General features: G+C 43.7%; 1 protein-coding gene and 1 long non-coding RNA gene across 3 annotated transcripts in view; one reads left to right on the top strand and one right to left on the bottom strand.

Moving 5' to 3' along the window:
* The window catches only part of PARM1 (prostate androgen-regulated mucin-like protein 1), a 96,477-nt gene that overhangs the window by 68,580 nt on the left and 5,357 nt on the right, over positions 1-22,540 (top strand). The window contains exon 3 of the mRNA XM_032457984.1: positions 16,041-16,119. Coding sequence (XP_032313875.1) covers positions 16,041-16,119 — 79 coding nt within the window. The remainder of the gene's footprint in view (positions 1-16,040; positions 16,120-22,540) is intronic.
* LOC116656873 overlaps positions 2,550-22,540 on the bottom strand; it is a 37,736-nt gene continuing 17,745 nt past the window's right edge. Inside the window, exons 1-6 of one of the 2 annotated variants that reach the window (XR_004311890.1) lie at positions 12,973-13,422; positions 10,773-10,848; positions 7,095-7,279; positions 4,786-4,936; positions 4,063-4,192; positions 2,550-3,212 (exon numbers count right to left, since the gene is read on the bottom strand). This is a non-coding gene — a long non-coding RNA (uncharacterized LOC116656873). Of the gene's footprint in view, positions 3,213-4,062; positions 4,193-4,785; positions 4,937-7,094; positions 7,280-10,772; positions 10,849-12,972; positions 13,423-22,540 lie in introns of those variants that run through there. The other variant, XR_004311884.1, reaches the window with a different exon arrangement.

The raw sequence follows: 22,540 nt of genomic DNA, 5'->3' as shown, positions 1-22,540 counted from the left end.
GCTGGAGGGATTACTCAATATTGCACGCCAAATTATACTCAACTGCCCCCACTCTTGTGTGTGCAAACTTTAGAGTTACAGTCACTCTGCCTGCTGCAGAGGAGATATCCTCTTTTGTTCTCTTTTTAAAATCCAAGTGGCCACTGGTCTTATGCTGTCCTACACTTGCCATTAACAAAAAAAAAGGACTCATCATTGTGACAGTTTATGAAGACCCTTGAACTTCAAATTGCTAGTCTGACTCCATAGTTATTCAGTATGAACTGCGATAAAAACACCCTGAAAGAAGGGACACAGATATCTACCCTTCTCTGTGTGCATACCTGCTAAGGACTTTCTTTCTTTTTTTTTTTTTTGCTATTTTTTATTATTTCCATTTTTATTTTTTTAATTTTATTTTTTATTGAAGTGTAGCTGTTTTACAATGTCAGTTTCAGGTGTACAGCAAAGAAACTCGGTTATGCATATATACACACACACACACACACATACACACATATTTTCAGATTCTTTTCTGTTACAGGTTATTACAAGAAATTGAATATAGTTCCCTGTGCTATACCATAGGTCCTCGTTATCTATTTTATATGTAGTAGTGTGTATCTGTCAATCTCAAATTCCTAATTTATCTCTCTCCTGCTGCGAGGGACTTTGAGCTGTACACCTCCTTACTCCAGACTAACTCTTAGGATGAATACAGATTTGAAAAATGAATTAACTCTTACAAAAGGAGAGGAATGATTTTTTAAATATACATAGAAAAATTTGAGGAGTAAAAAAATGTATTGTGGTGAGTTAATGACCATTATATTTAGATGAGGTATTTAATATAGTAAAGGGGGAAATGATGATTTAACAACAACAACAAAGAAAAAGTAAAAGAATGTTAAACATTTACAGATCAGATTCTTTCAAATTGCCCAGAATATATCAGGAAGCAATGATCCTAAAATGTATTGCATCTATCTTCAGCTCAGTTTTGCAAATATTAAATCATTGTATGTGCCCAGGCCTGGCCTCCAACAGTGAATGGTGCCAACATCCTCTAGTTCAGTCCTCCTTCACTCACTGTGTTCTTTCCATCACCGAGTACTGTTGATTTGAATCTTTAGTAGCTCCCAGATTCATCCACTTCTCTTCATTCTCACTCTCATGTCAAAGCTCCCACAATCCCACTGTAACAGCCTCCTATCTGGCCCCTTCACATCCTCCCCTGTACCAGTCTCCTCATCTTGCCAGTGCTCCACACAGTAGCCAGAATGATGATTAAACATAAATCTGATCAGGACACTCATAACCTCACCCCCCCCCCACAACATCCCAGCTGCCCTTAGGATGAAATCCACAAGCCCACAGAGCCCCACGGGGTTGGGCCTCTGCCCGCCATGCCTGCTTCATCTCAGCCCCGCAGCCCTCCCTCTCTGCATCTCCCATACCAGCTGTCTGTCAGTTCCACGCACCTGCAGATCTCCCTCTTGTCACAGGGCCTTTCCTCATCTGGATGCTTCTACCTGGAACTTTCCCACAGCACATCACTTCACCTGGCTAAATCATTCCTCAGGTCTGGGCTCAAACATCACCTGTTCAGGAAGTGTCTGCTGGGGCCCCTAGTCCAGCTCTGTTTTCCCAGTTACAAACTGTCACAATTCAGTTGTATCTCTTCTTCACGGTGTGTGATTATACATTTACTCATGTGGCTCTTTATTCAGGGCTTACACTGCTCTTTCCGGTACATGATGGAAAGGGTCTTGTCTGTTTGGGCTCGCAGGTAAATTCCCAGCAGCTAGCAGTGTCTGGCTCATTGTAGTGCTCAATAAATATTTGATGAATAAGTAAATGAATGACTTTGAATGACTAAATATCTGTATTTAAAAATAATAAATGCACATATTAGCCTTGTACATCCTAACCTTTAAACTGAAAATAAAGAAAAATTAAGCACCTTCCCCTGTTAATCTGTTCAGGCTGCTAGAAAAAAAATACCATAAATTGGGTTATTTAACAGCAAACATTTATTTCTCACAGTTCTGGAGGCTAGGAAGTCCAAGATCAAGGCACCAGCATGTTCACGTTCTGGGGAAGGCCCTCTTCCTGGTTCATAGCCAGGTGACTTTGCACTGTGTCTTCACGTGTTAAAGGGAGTGAGGGAGTGCTCTGGGGTCTCTTTTATAAGGGCACTAATCCCATTCACAGGGGCTCCATCCTCATGACATAAGCACATCCCAAAAGCCCCACCTCCTAATACCATCACATTGGAGGTTAGGATTTCAACATATAAATTTTGGGGAGACACACACATTCAGTCCTGAAGACCTGTGCATGGAAACACACCCATCTAATACACCATCATCATTGCAGACTGTCTAAAGGGCTCTCTTCTGCTATGATGAGTTCCTTTCCATCCCCATTCCTGCCACACCACTCTTTTCCCATCATACTGGCTCCTCTTTGGGCTGCAGGGCTGACAAGGTTATGGATTGTTATAAACCCTCGCTCACATTTTTTTTTCCTTCTCTGCCCAATTATTTAAGCTTAGGCTAAACCTCTAAGCCTGCTAACCCCAAGTAAACTCCCACAAGGCACTCCAACTGTCAGATAATATTTTGGGTAAAAAAAAATTCTATATTCTTGTCTCTACCTTTTTAATTCTCCTTTGGTTTACTTTTACAAAACTAAATCCTAATCTGGTTTTAAGATATTTCCAAAATAGCCTTTGAAAAATATATGGCAAGGTACTGAAATCAGCTAGTTACTTCGATGTTGTCTAGTAGCAATACAGCTCCATCACGTATTTTAATTGTCTCAGTATCACCTTTTATTAATTTGAGATAGTTTGTCTCCAAGGAACACTTTCCTTTTTCCGGCTTCAAATATTTTCACCAGTCACATATGACTAAAGTGACTTTGGAAATGCTTCACTGAGAACATGAGATTTAGCTTATAAGCACGGCTGATGTCATAAATGAATCCATGGCTTGTTGGCTCCTTGGGGAAACTGATTGGAATATACCTGATCCCATATCCAGACTGAACCCTTACTGTAATATCTGGACTCAAAAGAGTCTTTTTAGTTACAAAATAAGAATAGCAAAGAGACTAGATCAGCACTAACCCAGAGTCTTTATTAGAAAAGGTTCCGGGGTACTGCATCAGGAGAACACATAATGGGTACTAAATTGATGTTGTCCTCAGCATGCCTTGTTTCTCAGGTCCTGGGAAAGAAAAATATTTGCCAATAAGAGACAGCATTTTATTTAACAGTATCTTGCTTTTATCATCAGACTCAAGGCCTTCAGGGGTAGACCACAAGCTCAAAAAATAAGGTGAACTTAGGTTAAAATCATAAACTCTCAGTAAGTCCATGGCAGTGGGCCATCAAAAACACTTTGCCATATTTCTGTTTGGTGAAATTCTGGGGTCATTTCAAAGCCAGGCTCTAGGAGGGTAAGAATGTTATTAATAGTACACACTGTGGCATCAGACTGTCTGGTTCAAATCTCACCATTGCCATTTGCTAGATGGTAGACTTGGCAAGTTTATTCATCACTGAGTGCCACATTTGCTTCAGCTATAAAATGAGTGTAGTAATAGTACTATACTTGCCTTATAGGATTCTTATTGGGATTAAATGAGACAGGTATATAAAGAGTCCCTTACACAGTCAGCACTAAATAAATGTCACTGTTGTTACAGTTGGGCCCCTAATTCTCAGTGTGGGTGCCAACAAGGGTTTGAGTCTTCTAGACTGTGATTTTTTTAACTTTGAAAAAATGAAATGTTTGGAAAAACACTTTAAGACTCCCAAAAGGATTATTACTATAAATATTAGGTAATGAAGATCCATTTATACACCTGCCTATAGCAAGCATAATACAGAAAAGGATAATCCAAAAAGTGTGAAAGGGAAAAATAACTATGTTCACATTTGAAATAGTAACACTTTCATGAGACGGGAAATCCAAAGAAAAAGGGTTAAAGAGTGCAAATAACTGGAAATTTTTAGCTAGGAGAAAATAAATCATAGAAGAGGAGGATACAAAAGCTGAGCTTATATGATCTTACCCAGGCTCCACTTGCCCTGAAGAGTTGAGGATTAAGAGCCAGAGGTTGCCTCCTTCTCTTAATTAGCATCAAAGTTTGGAAATTATTTTCTTTCCAAAGTTTGTAACTCTAAAACCTTGGGAGCCTGAGCCTGGAAGAAATTAAAATTTGGTAAAATACAGTATCCAAAAGCCGTTCCCAGGGTTGGGGTAGAGGGATAAACTGGGAGTTTAGATTTGCAGATACTAACTGCTATACATAAAATAGTTAGACAACAAGGTCCTACTGTACAGCACAGGGAACTACATTCAATAGTTTGTAATGTCTCATAATGAAAAAGACTATGAAAGGAAATCTATATATACATGTATAACTAAACCATTGTGCTGTGCACCAGAAACTAACACAACATACTTCAATTTAAAAGAAAAAAAAAAGCAGATTCCTACCTAGACTTGGTGATTGATTATGTGGAGGCAAAGCTAAATTAATGGCTCCACAGAGATCCCTGGGTCCTTGGGCTACAGTAATTATACTAATGTCACTGCCCTTGGTCAAGGTGTTGGGACAGACTGACCTGACACTGCGACTCTCGGCTTCCCAGCCGTATTCCATGATAAAAATGGTAAACTTGCACACTGCTTGGCAAACAGGGTTAGGATTCTGTCTCAGGCTCTGAAAAGTTTTTCCTTCCTTCTTGCTGTATCTTCTGAACCAAGAAGATATCAGTGTGGAAGGTCTCACCTGCTAAGTCTGGCGAACTCCAAAGGGATCTGAGCCTTCACCCTGCAGACTGGACAAGTCTCAAAAAGGGGCATATACCAACTTTTCTGGTTTATTTTTCCCCTCAGTATTGTTTAATCCATGATCAGGCCTCATTTTCATCTCAGAAATACTGAAAAGACAGAAGAAATACTAAAGGTGTAGAACAAACCAAAAAACCCTCATGAAGATAAAAGTCACCTCCGATACATTATTTGCACCTCTATGTAGGGCGTTCACAAAGAGATGACCTCAGAGTTGAGATCCCTAATGTGGCCCCTTAACGTTGAAATCAGAGGCTATGAAGGCTGACTTCTCAGCCTATATCTCCTCCTGCCACTGCCAAGGAAGCCAGTTGTCCCCAGCTGGAAAACCCCCAGGGAATTCTTTTTGCCATCTTCAATGCTTGCTGCATTAAAGATACTCAGTTAGCAGAGAGATGTCGGGATTTATTTTCCCCTCTCTGACTTGACTCCTAAATAGAAGTATCTTTGCCTTTCTGTCAAGGGATCTGATGACCTAACATGACATAGCTCATCTACTCACAGTATAGATCAGAATTTTCACAAGAGGAGAAGGAGACGTCTTCTCATCCAGAACAAACAATAGAGGGGATTCTCTGTTCTTTTTTTAAAAAAATTATTCCTCAGAAATCTCTCTAACCCTGCCACGTCCCCCAACTCCCAAGAGATCTGGGGTAGGGCTGACTCAGAGCTGAAATTCCCACTCACAAGATATGGTTCTCTCAACTCAGTAGAATTTATAATTCAGCCCAGGCTGGGTTATGTTTATTATATAAAGTAGCGTCAGAAGAGTTATGATAGGCTTATGAACCCAGGCACTGCAAATCTGTCCTACAGGGGAGAATGAGAAGCAGACACTGACACAGAGCACGTTAAGGGAGAGAAATCAGGGCTTAGTTAGGGCCATGGACCCAGAAGTGCAGCCTCTGTTCATGTCTGCACTGCTACCCGGGGAGTGGCTGAGTCAGGACAGCTGTCCCTGCTGGGCCTCCATCAGGAAGCAGTATGTGTGATGCTGCCATATTCCCTAGATCCGTGACAGGCGTTGACACGGGCCCTGCTGACCCTGCCTCTCTGCCCTCCATTCTCCCTGCCCTGCTCCAGGGGCTCTGAGGACAGTGATTTACCCCCAGTCCAGCACCTCATCTCCAGTCTCCTTGTGAAGCTGGGGTTCCTGGAGCAGTGTTCTTAAAAGCATGGTTTAAGTCCCTGAACAGGTAGTATGCAAGAGGATCTAATAGAAACTATGCTTTTGTTTCAATATGAATTTGAGAAAAAAATAAACTAAAAATAGCACATCGAATTCACCATTTCATAGCTATTGTTGCTTAGGTTGTGGCTATATGTAGTAAACAGCTAGAGAAAAATGACTTATAGATACTAAGAAAATAACAGTGTAAGTGATACGGACTTGGCAGAAAACATCAATGGAGACGTTTAAATTCTGAAAACATTGTCCTGAAGCAGAGGCTGGGGTCTTGCCCACCAATGCTTTAAGGCTTTTACGTGGGATGAGACCTGGGGTAGAAAATTTAAAAGAAGTCAGACCAGGAATTCAAAGGTATCTAGTCCCAGCTCTGCTACTGATGGAGTCTGATCTCACCCAAATCTTTTAATTTCTTTAGCCTTCTATTTTATCATCTGTAAAATGGAAGGGTTAGATTCATTTCAATGCATCTTCTTAGAATTTCCTTTCTACAATAAAAAAATCACATTATTCCTTTGGTCCCGATCAGGCTAGAAGCAAAATTTGAACTTAAGATCCGCAGTCATTTCAAATACTCAGGTTGGCTCAAATCTCTGGATTCAAGGTTTCTTCCTGGCTTCAGAGTTTTTATGGATAAGAGACGCCCAGGACTGAGACCTTTGTACTGCACTTCACGATGGACAAAGCATTTGAAATACACTATTTAATTTGTAAAAGCATTCTGAAGGAAGCCAGTGATTCATCAAAGTTGGGCACATAGTAGTCTATAAACATCAGCCAGCCGCGTGAATGACTGAACGAGTCTCGTTTACAGGAAGAGAGGGGCACGCAAATAAGGCCGTGGAGGCGGGGAGACGGGAGACGGAAAGCAGCTTGTCCAAGACTGTTCAGCTAGTGCGTTTGTAAAGCTAGTCTCCACGCCAGGTCTTCTGATCACAGAAAGTAGAGAAGCATAAGTTTGGGGAATCAAGCCTCAAAAGTTAAATCCTGTTTCTGCACACTAACCAGTTGAATAGATTTTTGTTAACTGCTTTTGCTAAACTCTAAACGGAGATACCTACCCTCCTCTGCCTCAGGGCACAGGGTCGCAGGAAAGGGTGTCTGTAGTGACTTTTATGACCAGGATTGTTTTTCTTTTCCTTTTCTTTCTTTCTTTTTTTCTTTCTTTCTTTCTTTCTTTTTCTATAATTATTTATTAAATTTTAATAAAATTGTAAAATAATAACATAGTATTTTTCTGTTGACTCTGGAAAAGTAAAAGAAATATCATTAAGAAAAAATCTTGGTATATTTTGATATCTTTTTACATTTCTCATATCCTTTTGAGAGTTCCCTATATGGCTGAGCTGGATTAAGGCAAAAAAAAAATTTACTTCCGTAATAAGGTATGACAAAGTAAATCCATATTTCTGAGTATTACTGTTTACAGTACTCTAGCAAATAAAATACTGCTGGGTTGTTTTTCTTAATGCTTTTATTACTGCCCTTGGCGTAATACTCGAGATGTCCCCTGAGAACTGTCGTTAAGCCAAGACTGAATTCAGAGCAGTCTTTAAGGAGAGTTGGTTAATAGCATTCAGATGTAAGGGTCGCCCCTGTTTCAGGAAGAAGTCTCGCTCCCTGCGGGCTCCTTTTGGTCTAGGGAGAGCTGGATGAGGGGAATGCTCCTGGATTTTAACACAGATCAGACGCTGCTGTGTGCTGGTCAGCTTGTCCTAACGCTATGGGAAAAGCGGATGAGCCACGCTGTGTGCTGTTTTTAGAAACCCAGCCTTGTTCAAAGGAAAGCTGGGATCAGGCAACCTAAACAGGTAGTTATGACAAATTTCAGGCAGGAAAGAGGCTTCATTTGTGTTGGTAAAGGTTGTAATTTTAAGTGAAGTCAAGCGACTTTAAAACCATGGTACCCAGGAACTGTGCCGACTTGTGTGCCCTGGTTGGCATCAATTACAAACCTGTGCCCCCTGCATCCTTAAAGTACAGCTGATGTGTCTGCAGGGGAGACAAATGAGGAAAGAAGGAAACACAAATGCAAATCTTTTATGATCTTAACCGAGATTCATGTTCCTCATACAGCTTTTTAACTATATGCTACCCAAGTAGGTAAAATGCTTTTAGAGAAAAGTAAAGCCAGTCCCCAAACCAGGGTTTCTGATTACAGGATGTGGAGAAGTATAGATATCAGAGATCTTGCCCCAAAGTTTGAATCCCAAGTCTTCCCATTAACCAATCCCCATTAACTAAATGGCTTTTAGCTAAGCGTACAAACATGAAGCAAAAGATTCCAGTTGTGGTAATATTTGACTCATGCTGATAAAGCTCACCTCTGCCACTCCATGTGAAGAAATGACTAAGCAGTGATTTAACGATTTAAAGAGTTGAAAGGATGGGTCAGTGACAAAAAGGACTAACTTACGGAGACAAGCTTGGATTGCGTTAATTAAAAACAATTCTGTAGCAGATTTTCATGCAAGCTGTATGCCTTATAAAGGAGTTTTAATTTTGCACCATAACTGCTTATAAAGTTCAGTTTAAAAAATAGCTACACTTTCAGAAGAATAAGTTATTTTATGCATTACTTACTTTGGATCTAGACAAATAAAGAAATATACTTGGCATCCTTGGCTTGAAGGGACTTTCAGTCAAGAGAGCATGCAGAACGTGCCCACATAAAGCCATCAGTGTAACAGTGTACTTCATGCGTCTTTGTCTTGTATGTACAAGCGTAACTACCCAAAGCTACATTTGTCAGTATTAGTTCGATACTAGAATAAGTTTATTGAATTGTGCCATAGAAAGTAAGAGGGCAAACACCTAGAAAAAGAGGGTTTGAGATGAGCAGACGCCACTGGGGGTGATTTCCAAGAGAAAGTTGAACTTGAAAAAGTGCCTGCAAATCATGCTTCCTCCCAGAACACTTCCGTGGTCCCCCCTCCCCACACTGTTGATCCCAAACACTGCCTCTGACTTTCAGAACTCTCCATGATCTGTCCCGAGTACCCAACCATTTCATGGTCCCTATTCATTTCCATTACACCGTCTTATGTCGACTGTGGCCTTAGTTTTGTCACCTCTGTAAATTGTGTGACCTTCAATAAGGCAAACCACTCCTTCAGTCGCTCAGTATCGCAGTCTCCTAAGCCATCATGTGAAGGGAGCCGGCTTTTCAAAGGCCTTCATCTGTCCTTATGTACAAAGCACTTCCTCTCATCTAATTCTCCCAACAGCCCTGTGAAGTGGAGAGGATCGGGATCATCCCAGGTTTTAGATGAGGACACCAGTCAACGTGCTTGTCTCCAAGTTCAGTGCTAATCCTTCAAGCCTGGAAATGTTAGGTGTTTTCTCTGTCTGGCTAGTTCTTGCCTCAGACCTTCACTGCTGTCTCTTCAAGTCCTGTCTATTCTTCAGAGAACAGTTTCATTCACATCTCTTCCCAAGACTACTCTGACTTTTATAGACACAAACCCTTCCCCAAGTTAGAGATAGAAACACAGGGTTTGGTACCACCCACCTCCCACCTTCCCCGCCCACCTGTCTGTCCATCCAGTCCTGCACTCCCCTGTGTGGTCCCTGAGCCTGACTCTCATCTCTGCCCCTGGGTAGTAAAACCTCAGAGGCCTGCCTGTGGCTTCTGTCCACGCTGCACTGTCCCAGCTCAAGAGGAGCCTGGGGAGCTCAGTCGCGAGAGGCTTGTGGGATTGTTGGGGTCAGACGGAGATAAGCTTAGCTGCCCTTGGCATGGAGTAGAGTAGGAGGAAAAACAGGAGTAAATCCAAGCAGCACTCAAGGCCAGAAGTCAAAGCGACCTTCAATAATGGTCAAATTAGGATCCACCCAACTGATAGTATCCCCAAACTGAGATTTTCTTTTTCGCTTTTTTCTCCCCCATATCACAACCTACACGTTCATGCCTGCACACGCACACCCGCAGACACACTCCCGAGAGCAAATCACAGTCCTTGTGCACCCTGGGGTGTTGTAAATACTGCTAAGTAAGCATTAGGCAGCCCTCCTGACCACAGCACAGGCTAGAAACCAGCGGCGTGGCCCTCCTCAGGTCGCCCTTCTGTGACGGTGTCTGCCGCTCACTAGTCCTCCTCCCAGTTAACTGAATCACTGAGCTTAGACCCCTCTTCGCCAGCGCCCATAAGAGGAGGCAACCCCCCACACAGCCCCTCGCTGGGCCCCGGCTCCTGGACAGCCAGCAGCAGGCAGACAGAGGACAGACCCGGGTGGCGGGTTTCATCCGCCGGTGGACTCGGCTCTAAGACTCGAGTCCGGGCGGCGGGAGAGCCCAGCGGGGAACGGCGTGGCCTCTAGAGTACGCCCCCGTGTGCGGGGCCTCTCATTACCAGCCGTGTGTCTCTCAGCCCTTAATTTCCCAGTTCTCTCATGTGTCAATGCAGGTAACAACAGTGCCTGCCTTCCAGAGTTCTGGGGAGGAGTCTTTGAATTGAAAGGAGCGAGGCTTCTGCAGCAATCCCTGGCACAGAGCAAGTAACGAAGCGTCAGTTGCCGCGAGCTTTGTTTTTGCAGTTGTCTGTTACCATGACCATCGCGGTTTGAAGGAAGGAGTCTCGATGTGAGACTGGCGCTGTGAAGAGGGAGCAGGCTTTCCCCAGGGTGATAAAGAGAGATTTGGGCGCACACAAAGGTCAGCCCTTAAGCCCTTTTCCTCACCCATCGCCCACATCCGCAGACAAGTGCTTTGAAAGAGAAAGAATTCCCCCGAGACATACTGTTCCTTTCCTCTTGGTGACCTTGACTAGAGGAGCCGCCACACACTCTGAAGCAGCCACCTGCTCCTCTTCTCACCTATTCTCTCGACCAGGAAGAGGAAAGAAAAGAGCAAGAATATTGAAAAACAGTCAGGAGGTTCATTAAAGACATCTCAAAATAGACCAGACAAACACACATACCCGGGAACTCGGTCAGAGTACTCACACGGGATTCTAAATAAGCTGACTGATGAGTTTCCACGGAGAAGGTAGTTCAGGAGTCACAGATAGTTACAAGCCACCTTCTTTCTGTCACCAGGGGGAAGTCACCTCTTCTGCCCCCTGGCTCTTTCAGAGCAGTGACAACTTTTTTCAAGAGCCCAGTAAGGCTCTTTCTTTCAGAGGCTGTTTGGGTTCCTACCATCACATCCTAAGATTCTCATTTCTGGATACTTTTGCCAAAGAGGTCAGATGAAATGTCTCTTTCACCTTTAAAATGGGGAAAAAAGAAACCTCCTCCATGAGACAAGTCCCAGAGGAACACTTGAGGTTTGGGAACATTGCTGAGCCCAGGAAGACAGGAAGGCACCTTCAGGACAAATGAAGGGGGAGGTAGTCTGGGCAGGAGCGGAGCCCCGCCTGAGTGTGGAGGACTTCCTGCGTCTGGAAGGGGCTAGTAGGAGTGTGTTAAAAGATGGGTTGTCTGTGGTAGGAGAGGCAGGCGTTGGGGGAGAGAGCCCTTAAAGTAATCCCATAGTTGGTTCCAGGATGGCCCAGGCACAGAACAGAGTCAAGCAGTGCGAGTGATGCCCCCAGGGAAGCCCTCTTCCTCGGGTGGTCTGACCAGGTCTGACCAGGCGCCTGGCCTTCTGGGATTTTCTCTGGCTACTTCAAGGATATTATCTGACTCTATTCAAACAGAGATTCCTAAAATAACTCTCCTCCATGGGCCTGGCAAGCATGTGCTGGGGTGGTTGGACCATAGCTGTGGTCATAAGAAGAGATGTTCGGGTGAGGCCTGGAGCCGAAGTTCCAAGAAGGACAGGTGGGGAGATGGGAAATTTCTTAGCACAGTGATTGGTCCCCAAACTGCCAGTTAGCTTTTTTTCTTTCTTTGCCAATATTATATTTAATCATTCAAAATTTTATTTAAAAAAGGATTGAAGTATCCACTATGGACTAGAGACCATGCCTGGTGCTAAGACAGCAGGTAGAAGAGAAAGAGATGCAAGATGAGTATAGTTATGTCTGGGGGAGCTCATACACACAGCGCAAAGCTCTTAAGAGCAACAGACACAAGGAGCCGCTGAGAACACACAGAAACTCTACTTCTTGCTTGGGGGCATCAGGAGAGCTTTCCGAAGGTCGGTATTTAGTGGTCGTGTAGAAAGCGTAGGAGTTGGTCAAGCTGAGAAAAGGGCCAGGGAAGTAACCAGTAGATTAATGATTAAACATACAAACCCCAGGAAATAGTCCTGTTAGCTTAATCATTGACCAGATTGTAAAGCCTGCATCAAGCTCTTAAATCTGCCTGAGCCCTACCTGCCCATCCCTAAAATGGGACTAAACCTACTCATTCATAAAGAGAATTAAATGAGGTCATAGCTGTGAAGTTCTTGGCCCAGCGCTGGACCAAAGTAACCACTTGCAAGTGTAGACGAGGTTATTCTGTAGCCTGTTCTGGTTCTTTTGCTCTGAGTTGTTAGGAAAGTGGTGAAATGGCCCCCTGAGAAATCCCTGCCTTCGGAGAGGCCCAGCATTCAAGGAGGCTTTGGCTCCTAGCTTTACAACAACACTCTGGTCAGGCAGAACAGGTGGGCACAGGGGGATGTGCTAGCATCATGGAATATTCTTGCATTCCAGCTTCGAAAATACACAGAGAAGTTTCCTCCAGTTCTCTCTTAATTTCTTCCGGTTCCAGGACCTTACAGCATGAGTCACACTGAGCCTGTAACCCACACATCCCAACCAGGAAGAATGGCATGGGCCACCTTCCCATCCCCCACTCCCAGGGCGCAGGCACCCCGCCTCCCTGACACTCCCCCCTTCACAGGACAGGGTCTCCCCGCCCCAGCCACCCCATCCTCGTTTTTTTTTTTTCTCTCCTGCCTCATCTCAAATGAAGAAAGACTAGGAGAAGAAGAGGAATTCCACTTTAACCAGAGCCCAGGGGGAAATGACATCTGTTCTCACAAGGAAGACATCCAGCCTTTTCCCTTACCATGTAAAGTTATGCTTGTGTTGGCTCAGCAACCCCCTCCGATGCTCAAGGGATGCCCTGAGGTGAGGAAATTTCCAGGGCAAGCTTGCCGGCTGCTTCTGAGGGTGGCAGCTGCTGTGAAGGGGAAATTGAGCTCAGGACCCAAGACCTCCTAGGCAGGGGGCCAATTAAGGTCTTCTAGTTCCAGAAGACCCTGGCCCCCACCGTGGCACTCTCCAAGGAGATCTAGGGGGTAGCAGAATAGTTCATAAGGTGGCCTGAATATTTAAGGACCGTCTATCTTCCCTCACAGGTTTTGGCCTCTGTTGGGGCTGTACCAACCCTCAGAAGTGGCCCTTTGCTCAGCTGCCCTCAAGGGCCCATGGGGGAAAAGTCACCTGCTAATTCCAGCTCAGGTCACACGGGCTGCCCTTTGTGAACAAGTAGGTGGCCTTGAAGAGCCCCACTTTTTTTACATTTTTTATTGAGTTATATTCATTTTACAATGTTGTGTCAAATTCCAGTGTACAGCACAATTTTTCAGTTATACATGAACATATATATATTCATTGTCACATTTTTTTCTCTGTGAGCTACCACAAGACCTTGTGTATATTTCCCTGTGCTATACAGTATAATCTTGTTTATCTATTCTACATATGCCTGTCAGTGTCTACAAATTTTGAACTCCCAGTCTGTCCCTTCCCACCCACTGCCCACTTGGCAACCACAAGTTTGTATTCTATGTCTATGAGTCTGTTTCTGTTTTGTATTTATCTTCTTTTTTTTTTTTAGATTCTACATATTAGAGATCTCATATGGTATTTTTCTTTCTCTTTTTTGAAGAGCCCCATTTGAAGACTGCCCTGACAGCCAGACAGTCACCAGTCACTTAGAGAGGAAGTGGATCACTCTATCACTCACCATTAAAAAAAAAAAAAAAAAACCAGCACTTGGGTTGGGAAACTGCCTGTTTTATCTTTAGTAAGAGGTGGTATATAAATATATTCAGTAAATCACAGAGTTGGAGGAGCTCCAACTACCTAGAATTACAGAAGAAACTGAAAAAAGTCAGACCTATGATTTCCTGTATTAAATGTATCCTGGGGCAAGAAAGAAGGGTCTTAAAGAGAAATCAACTATATTCTTTCTCTTCTCCCATTTATTTTTTTTGAAAGGGGGAAATTAAATTTAAAGATCAGTTTTCAAAACTGCTTCTAATTGCAATCACTATATCTTTTTGAATCTTGACAATATCCCCATCACCTTACCTGGCAGTAATAATCTCATTTCACAAGCTCTTAAAAGAGTTGTTAAGGGGCTTCAATGAACTTTGAATTGTTCTAATTTCAGCATAGTTTGGAGGTTGAGCAGCTAAGTGAAGCCTTTCAAAGTAGGAGTAGAGGTTTCTCATAAGGGGATCCGACTTCGAACTTTACTTGATCCAGTCTGCATATTTGAGTATTCAGTGCCATAATTCTATCTTGACAGTAGTAAAAGGGGGAAGGAAAATGTACTGATAATAACCTGCGTGGACATATCAAGGTCTGGTCTTAGTTTCTACATTTGCAGTACCTCCTTGGCTCTCTTTTAGAAATTATAACGAGTGAGGGCCTTCTCACTCTGGATGTTTGCCATAGCCTTCTTTCACCCAAAACTTTGGGGGAGTTACTAAAGAGTTAATGAGTAGACTGATTTTCGTCCTAGCTCTGCTCTAATTCCTTTGGTGGAAGGGCTCAAAAAAAAGAACAGTGTACAAAAACTATTTATAAGGTGGGGGAGGGAATAAAAGGAGAAATGGCAAAATAATCTACAAATGGTAAATCTCCAAAAATGTCAGGCGGACCCGTCACCTTTAAGATGCAGTCACAAGAGACGGGCACGGGTCCAGGAAGGTGTATTTGGATAGGACTTTGCCTTTGGCACAAGCATCTCGTTTAATTTTCTTAAAACTACATGGGAGGGTAGAACAGCTCTCCTTTCTCTGTCAGTGCAGGTGAGTGTTGGTCGACGGGGTTAAGTAAACAGCCCACGGTCACACAGCCAGTAATGATGGAACCACACTTGAATCCACATGGACTCCAGAGCTGATGCTCTTTCCAGTGTGTTTGACAGTCTCATTCATTTGTTGAAGCAGAAAATAATTTCTCAGTGGCCTGAAAGGGTACATGGGGTTCCTAATACCAACTTTAGTGCCAAAAAGTCACTTTAACTATTAGGGGACAAGAGCCCAATTGATTCTTGGCATTTCTGAAGTGAAATATAACTGAAACATACATATTATTAGTCACCAGCTCACACAAAAAGAGTGTTGTGCTTCGAAGTAGTAATCTCTGGAAGCAATATGGTTATTCTTACAAGACTACATGCTCAAAGGGTTTTTTTTTTAACTGCCCATTAATAGTTACCTTTGGAACCAGATTTTTAAACTACACAATAAAACATTCATGTTGGACCTGGTTGTTTCTACAAACAACAAATAGTGTTACCTACCAGACTTGACCTTATTTTATGCACCAAACTTGACTTTATCCTCTACAAAATCAAATTCACCTATCAAGGATGAAAACTGAACACACCTCCCAAAGAGGCATTTGTTTTTTTTTTTTAATGCTTTGATTTGATGGCATCATTAAAGTTAATGCATCTCCTACCAAGATGACCCTTTTGAAATGGACGTGACTGATATAGTTGTGTGGTTCTGGTTTATTAAAAAGCCAACCAAATTATTTTGTCATGACACTTGAATAAAACATCCTAAGTCTTCCAGTATTTTGCAAGTGCTCGAAAGACAAGCTAGAGCATATAAAAGAAGAAACTAAGACGTCTGGAGATTTTAAATCCCTTACTCCTGCACACCGCAGCAACAGATTGGCAGCATTCTTAAAAAGATAATCAGATATTACTGTGGACTGTTTTCTGAACTCCAGGCCAGCCAAAAAGTCTTGATAGATATTGGCCATTTACCGGAATTAGCCTAGGCTGAGAAGCATTTTGGCAGCAGCGTTAAGCTCCAGGGTTTTGTCGCAGCATGATCTGAAATGAATACCCTTCCTTCATCTTCTTTCTGTGCCTTCTCTCCTTCACAGGCAGCATCGCGGCCATTACGGTGACAGTCATTGCTGTGGTGTTGCTGGTGTTTGGAGTGGCAGCATATCTAAAGATCAGGTAAGACACACTTCTGTCTTCTTTATCAAGAACAGAATTCCATTTTGTCGGGCTCCAGGCTGAGAGCAGTTGTGCTGAATACTTGTTTCTTGATAAGGACCTTAGCTCTCAGAAATACTGGCAGGGAAGTGAAAATGGCCAGTGTCCTCCCCCCTGGACAGAAATAGATGGGACAGTCGCTGCAAGTTGGCAGCAGAAGAAATAGTTGGAATATACAGCATGATGATGTAATGGAATGAGAATGAACCTGGAGGCAGGAGAGGGGGACCTCAGACCTTTGCCCTTAACTCAGGCCCTCACCCTGAGAAAGCCACATGCCTCCTGAACCTCACCTGGTCTCATCTGTGAAATGGGAGAGACGGGTGGGCTCAGTGGCTTCTAAATACCGATGCTCTGAATGCTGATGTGGGGGGGGGGGGTGCCCAGTCTGTCAGAAGTTTCTAACTGCTTCTAAAGCAAAACGTTGAAAATATAAGGAAGGTGTACTGTTTTCGATAAAACTGATTTTTTTCCCCATGAGATTGTAGTCTTATATTTTTGGTTTTAAAATATCCTTTCTCTTATGAAAAGAAGGTGATCACAGACGGTGGCTGAGTTTTTACTTTCCTTAGCCAAAGAGAAAGTGGTAGTACTCTGTGAGTCCCCGACTTCTGTTGCCTACTGCTCTGTGAAATCCCAGACTCAAAAACCACATTCCTCACACCGAGTGTCCTTCCAGCTGTAAAATGCCAAGAGGCAAGTGGCAATCTGGTTGTCCAGGCTGTGCGGTGCCTGTAGTGAGGACAGGTGGCTGCCTGCTGCCGTGATGTGCACGGCCACTCCCTGACCCCCGCACATTGTCCTCCCAGCTGCAGGAGCCAGCTTTGTGGGAGCCCCTCTGACCTGTCACTCCTTCCCTCAAATGCCCAGTGGGTTCCCCTTCCCTTAGAATTAAATTGACCCCTCAGCCTGGCCCTGAGTTCCTTCTTGGACCCGCCCTGCCCACCTCTTCTTGCTCATCACACATTTCTCTCTGTTAACCACCGCGCCACAGTCACCCTGGCTTTCTGTCCAACATTAGAACGCACCAGGTTCTCTGTCTGTCCAGGTCCTCGGTTCTTGTTGGTCCCCTCGCTGGAACGCTCTTCTCCGAGCTCTCCCCCGTGCACGGCTTCCAGGTTACATCCTCCAGGAAACTTCTCCTCTGGTCTGGGACTCTCTTAGTGCCCCAGTGAGTTTCATCCTGGCTATTATCATTGTCTATGCTTTTTATTTGTTTTCTTCTATATTTGCTTGCTTGTCTGTTGTCTCTTCTCCCCACAAAAATGTAAGCTGAGTGAGGATCCGGAATTTATCTGTGAGCACGGTGTTGGTACAAAGAAGATGCTCAACACATTGAATAAATGAACAACTGGACGTAGAACACAATCATCCAGGCACCCTCACCACACACACGCACACTCCCAACTTTTTCTCGTCACAGCTATGCTTCTTCCTCGAGGAGCGTGTCCTGGTTTCCCACGTGGAGCACATGTATTTAGGGTTTCATCTCCCGTGCACACGTCCCCTTTGCTGCCCTCTCTCGTCTCCTCCAGTCACCCTCACCCAGACCAGCACCCACTTGGGAACACCCTCCTTCCCTTTTATCTCCTTCCATCTTTTGCTCTACATGTGAACCAGACCAATCTAATGCTGTGTCAAGTGTGAGTGCCTTGTAATATCACTGCTATCTAAGGGACAGAGGACAGGAAAGCCAGCTTTCAAAGAGAAAGTGGAATTAAAGTGCCAGCATTACCTGTATCTTTTATAAAAGGATCCAGAGGTCTTCAAATTAAAACAAACAAACAAAGAGAAAAACTTTCTCTTCATCAAGTCTATATTTCCTTGAGCATCAGCTTTATGAATTATCTCTTACTGAAAGCTACCCTTTTCCATCTGGCTTGATTACTAGTTCATCACCGTGGATGCACTATGTTTAATTCTGAGTTAAAGTTGGCTTCTATGAACATGTCTGGGTACCTCACTCCCACTTTGCAGCAGAATTTCTCTGTGTTTGGGACATGGGTGGGGGGTGGGGAGCAGCATTGCTTAGAAAAAGGAGCATCTGGGGAAACATCAGAGTCATTCTGGAATCACCAGTGGTGAGTTTCTGAAGGGCTAGGTCACCAAAAATACGACCTCCATGGTGTGTGGAGCAAAATAGAAACACTTCACTCTCGCCACACACTTGCCAAAAATGATGTTAAAATAACCTCAGGACCCTTCCTCTTGACTCCAGCAAGAATTCAAGTTTACCACCTGAAGCCTACCCATGACTACAGACAGGCAGACTAGAACAGTGACTAAGAATTCAGACTCCAGAAGCAGGGAGACCTCAGTTCGAATCCCAGCTCTACTGCTTTCTGGAAGTTTCTACCATCACCTGGGTGTGTGACAGAGTTTCACAAACCCTCACATCCCTCCCCTGAAAGATAAGGGCCATCGTTTTAACTACCTGGTTAAAAACCATTGTTAGGAGGATTAATGGACACTGCTTCCCAAGTACCTAGCACTGCCACCACCATCATTATCATCACTGTCATCCAAGTGGTCAGCTGGGAGGGACCCAGTAGGCCAGGTGCTCAATAGACAGTGACAGCGATAGCCATGTGCCAGGCACTCTTCTAAGCAATGAGGTCACATCGGTGATGAGACGCAGTCCTGCCATCTCAGAACTTACTGGTTTGGAAAATTTTGTTAGCAGGCCATTAAAATCCGTTCTAATGAGTGCTGGTTAAAATTACAGAACATTTCATTTTAAAAATTTAAAGCATGTTTTTTCTCCAAGCATTCTCAACACTAGGTAAATTCAGTGAATGACTAAATCGAGCTAGTCATTGTTTCTCTACCCTATAGTGCAGGTCCTCCCTCTTAATGTAGAAAGGCCCCCATTGGTACAAGAGTGATACTTATCTTTGGCACTACAAACTTAAGGATGGGTAAAGTGATCAGATCCCTGTTTAGAAACCCCCTAAGGAAAACCCCTTTCTGCTGCTCTGTTAGTTATTTCGGAAAAATGAAGCATAAGGAGGTTAATAACTCTCATGAAACTTAAGGCTGTGCTGAAACCCCTTCAAGTGTTATTTTACCGGATTCTTGGAAAGCCCCACTTAATCGCTCATCAAAAATACATTTGGCTCAATTGACAAACGTGCATGCATGCGTGTGTGTGTGTGTGTGTGTGTGTGTGTGTGTGTGTGTCTGTGTACCTAGAGTTGAATTTTGCCTTGCCTGGAAATGTGTTTGATTCCTATTGTCCCGGACTTCTGAGAACAATAACATGACAAGAGGTATGTTGTCTGTGGTTTTTTTAGCTCACTTGGCTGGAGCAGCAAGTGACTGAAACACAGCCCACGAGGGAAGCATTAGCTTCTGGCCCACAACCATGGGCTATCGCCCGGGCCCAGCCAATGTCCTGGCAAATGCACAGAATAGTCCACTTGAAAGGGCAGCTTCACAACCAGAAAAACGGTGCTCCTTGCAAGCTCTGCTAACAGTGGCTCAGGAGTTTTATCTTTACCCAAATTCAGGTTCCCTCTGAAGGTGTCGGTAAATGCATTACCTGTCTGTTTTTACACTCCTACTCTTCTGGGCCCCTTGACTCTTAGTTTTGTCACAGCTTCTCCTGCCTGGAGAGCCACATCTTTCTGTAACCTGAGCCACTTTGGGATGCAATTTACGAAAAGTGAACAGCCCTGAACCTTCCAGGGCTCTTTTCTACTCCGTCTCCCCCTACCCCACAACACCCACTGTCGCCAGCAGCGGTACCGTGTGGAGGGAGGAAAGTGGCCTCGGCAATCAGGTTCGCTACTGCCCCTTCTACTTATTATTTAGGTGGCCTTGGGCAAATTATAATCTCCCTGATCCTTAATGTCTTCACTTGCAAAAATAAAGCTGCTAATACCTATCTGTCACAGTTGTCCAGAAGATGAGATGAAGTCATGAATGTAGAAAGATAGCTCACGGTGGTTAAGGACATGGACCAGAGGGCAAGTTTATTCATCCCTCTGTGTTCAGTGTCTTTGTTTGTAAAATGGGACTAGAATACTGATCCCTAACTTGGGACTGTTTGTGAGGATTAAGTTATGACGCAGATAAACATTCAGTGCTGGGGCTGAGGTGGAGGCGATGGAAGAGCTAACTGCTGTCAGCGTTGTAATTGTCATCGTGGGCTTCCAGCTTAGGCACTCCGTAAAATGGTAGCCGCCAGCAGCCCCACTCCACAGGCATCAGGGATTCAAAGGAAGAAGGAGAGGAGGAGGAAGAGGATACAGCAGCTCAGTTTTCGAATTGTGTATCGACGCGCAGACTTCTGTGTTCCATCTTGGCAGTTTCAATTGTGCTTCTTCTGCATGCATGTTATACATTCACTGATAGAAACTATCTCTGAGAAATCTTTATTCCAGCACTTGTTTGCAACCTTAAAAAAAAAGTAAAGGTCCGCCTGCCTCTAGCAGAAGGGTGTCTTTAATTAGTGATGATAGAAGAATGAGGTAAGTCGGGTTTGTTGTGTTGAAATTGGCTCAAAACTGTTGATAATCTCCTGGGCAGGAGACCGTATCTGCTGTCACCAGCAGTGTGGATGCTGCTATAATTAGGTGTGCTGGTAACCCAGGCAGATAACGTGGCTGTTCCCCTCACAAAAATAAATGTGATCTTGATGTATAGACACAATAGAGCCTGGTTCTTAAGACATCTTGTTAGAAGTCATCTGTTTTGCTTCAAGTCTTCTAGCGATCATGTTTTATACAACTGGATTCCTTCTGGTTGTTGTCAGGTTTAAAAAGTAGTCCCATGAAGAGCCAGCCATGAAGTCTAAGATCTTCTAGAGTTTGGTAGCTACAGGTTTGCTTCTTCAGGTTAGCCTTGGGTGTTCTATAGGTCTAGATGGCTGGATTCTCTACCTCAGTGGTTCTCAAACTTCTATGTGCATAAGACTCAATGGGCATGTGTACTACAAACCCACTTTCCTGGGTCTCAGCCCCATAGATTCTGACTCAGTGTGTCAAGATGGGTGATACCAGTGCTGCTGGTCCGAGGACCAGACTTTGAGGAACCCTTCCATACCCTGCTCTCACCCCCCAACACTCCAAATACGCACTTGGCTCTAAAGCTTCCCAGGTATAATGCCCCAGTGTTTCATGCCTTTGTTGCTTTGAATGTGTGGATCCCTCTGTTGGAGGTAATTGGTTCATTCTTTTTTATCTGGCTAATTCCAAGTTGTCTAGCTCAAAAGAGATCCTCTCTGGGAACCCCCCACCCCCACCCCCACCCCGCCACCATCTCCACCGTTGAGTCTCATGCTGCATGGGCTTCCTTTGTCCCATTCACCTCCAAGTACTGGAATCGTCACATCCTCCGCCAGTGTCCTCCACTAGAAGGACAGAAAGCCCCTGGCGATACCTGACATGTAATAGTTGCTTTATAGACATTTTCTTGCTTAGTGGATTCTTCTGGGTCAGAAACTTTGGGATGTGGCAGCAATATTGTGTTATTCCAAATCAAGAGAAACTAGGTTTAGAGGAGGAGAAGCCATGGGAATCTGTTAAACCATAGACTTCCTTCTAGTTACCTCGTGACTCTGAACTTGTTTACAAATAGGCAGGTGTTCCAGTGTGCAGGCCTTTTCTGTGTTGAATGTCTGCCTGTACAATACTGGCAGATAATTTTTAAATATAAAATAAACAATTTGTAGCTGCCCCTTCAAAGTAAAGGTGATTATTTAGTGACAAAGTTTTAAGTAATGGCTTTTTAAAAGAAACCCAGCCCATGGAAAAAGCACTTTGAAAATGAATGTTTGGAAATGTTTCCATCCTTGAGATTTTGGCAGAGAAAAGACAGAACTGATGGGATTCTTGCATTATGATACTCATTCAGTCACTAACTTGCTGTGGTTAACTGTGGGCAAATAAATTCACCACTAGTGGTCACATTTTTCTTAGCTTCAAAATTATGGTTCACAATGTTAATTTCTTAGTTTTGACTAATGTGCCCTGGTTATGTAAGCTGTTAACATCAAGAGGAGCTGGGTGAAGGACTCATGGGAATTCTTTGTACTATTTTTGGAATTTTTCCATAAGTCTAAAGTCATCTCAAAATAGAAAGTTTATTTTTTTAATTATAATTCAACAGCTACCACACAGCTGTGTTTGCTTCTGCTGCCGTGCCTTTGCACATGCTGTTCTCCCCACCTTGTAGGGTCTGTCTCAGGCATCCACATGGCTCATCTGCATCTGCTTTATATGTCTGCTCAAATGACATCTTAGTGAAACGTTTCCTGATCAGCTCCCATATGGAGCTCCTCATTCCCCTTTCTTGCGCTATTTTCCTCCATTGCATTTATTACCATCTGCCATATTATTTTTCATGTCTTATTTGTGTCTGCCCTCACTAGAATGTAAGC

The sequence above is a fragment of the Camelus ferus genome, chromosome 2, assembly GCF_009834535.1.
Source record: "Camelus ferus isolate YT-003-E chromosome 2, BCGSAC_Cfer_1.0, whole genome shotgun sequence".
NCBI lineage: Eukaryota > Metazoa > Chordata > Mammalia > Artiodactyla > Camelidae > Camelus > Camelus ferus.
Note: the sequence above shows the minus strand (reverse complement) of the source record. Positions and strands in the feature narration are given on the sequence as shown.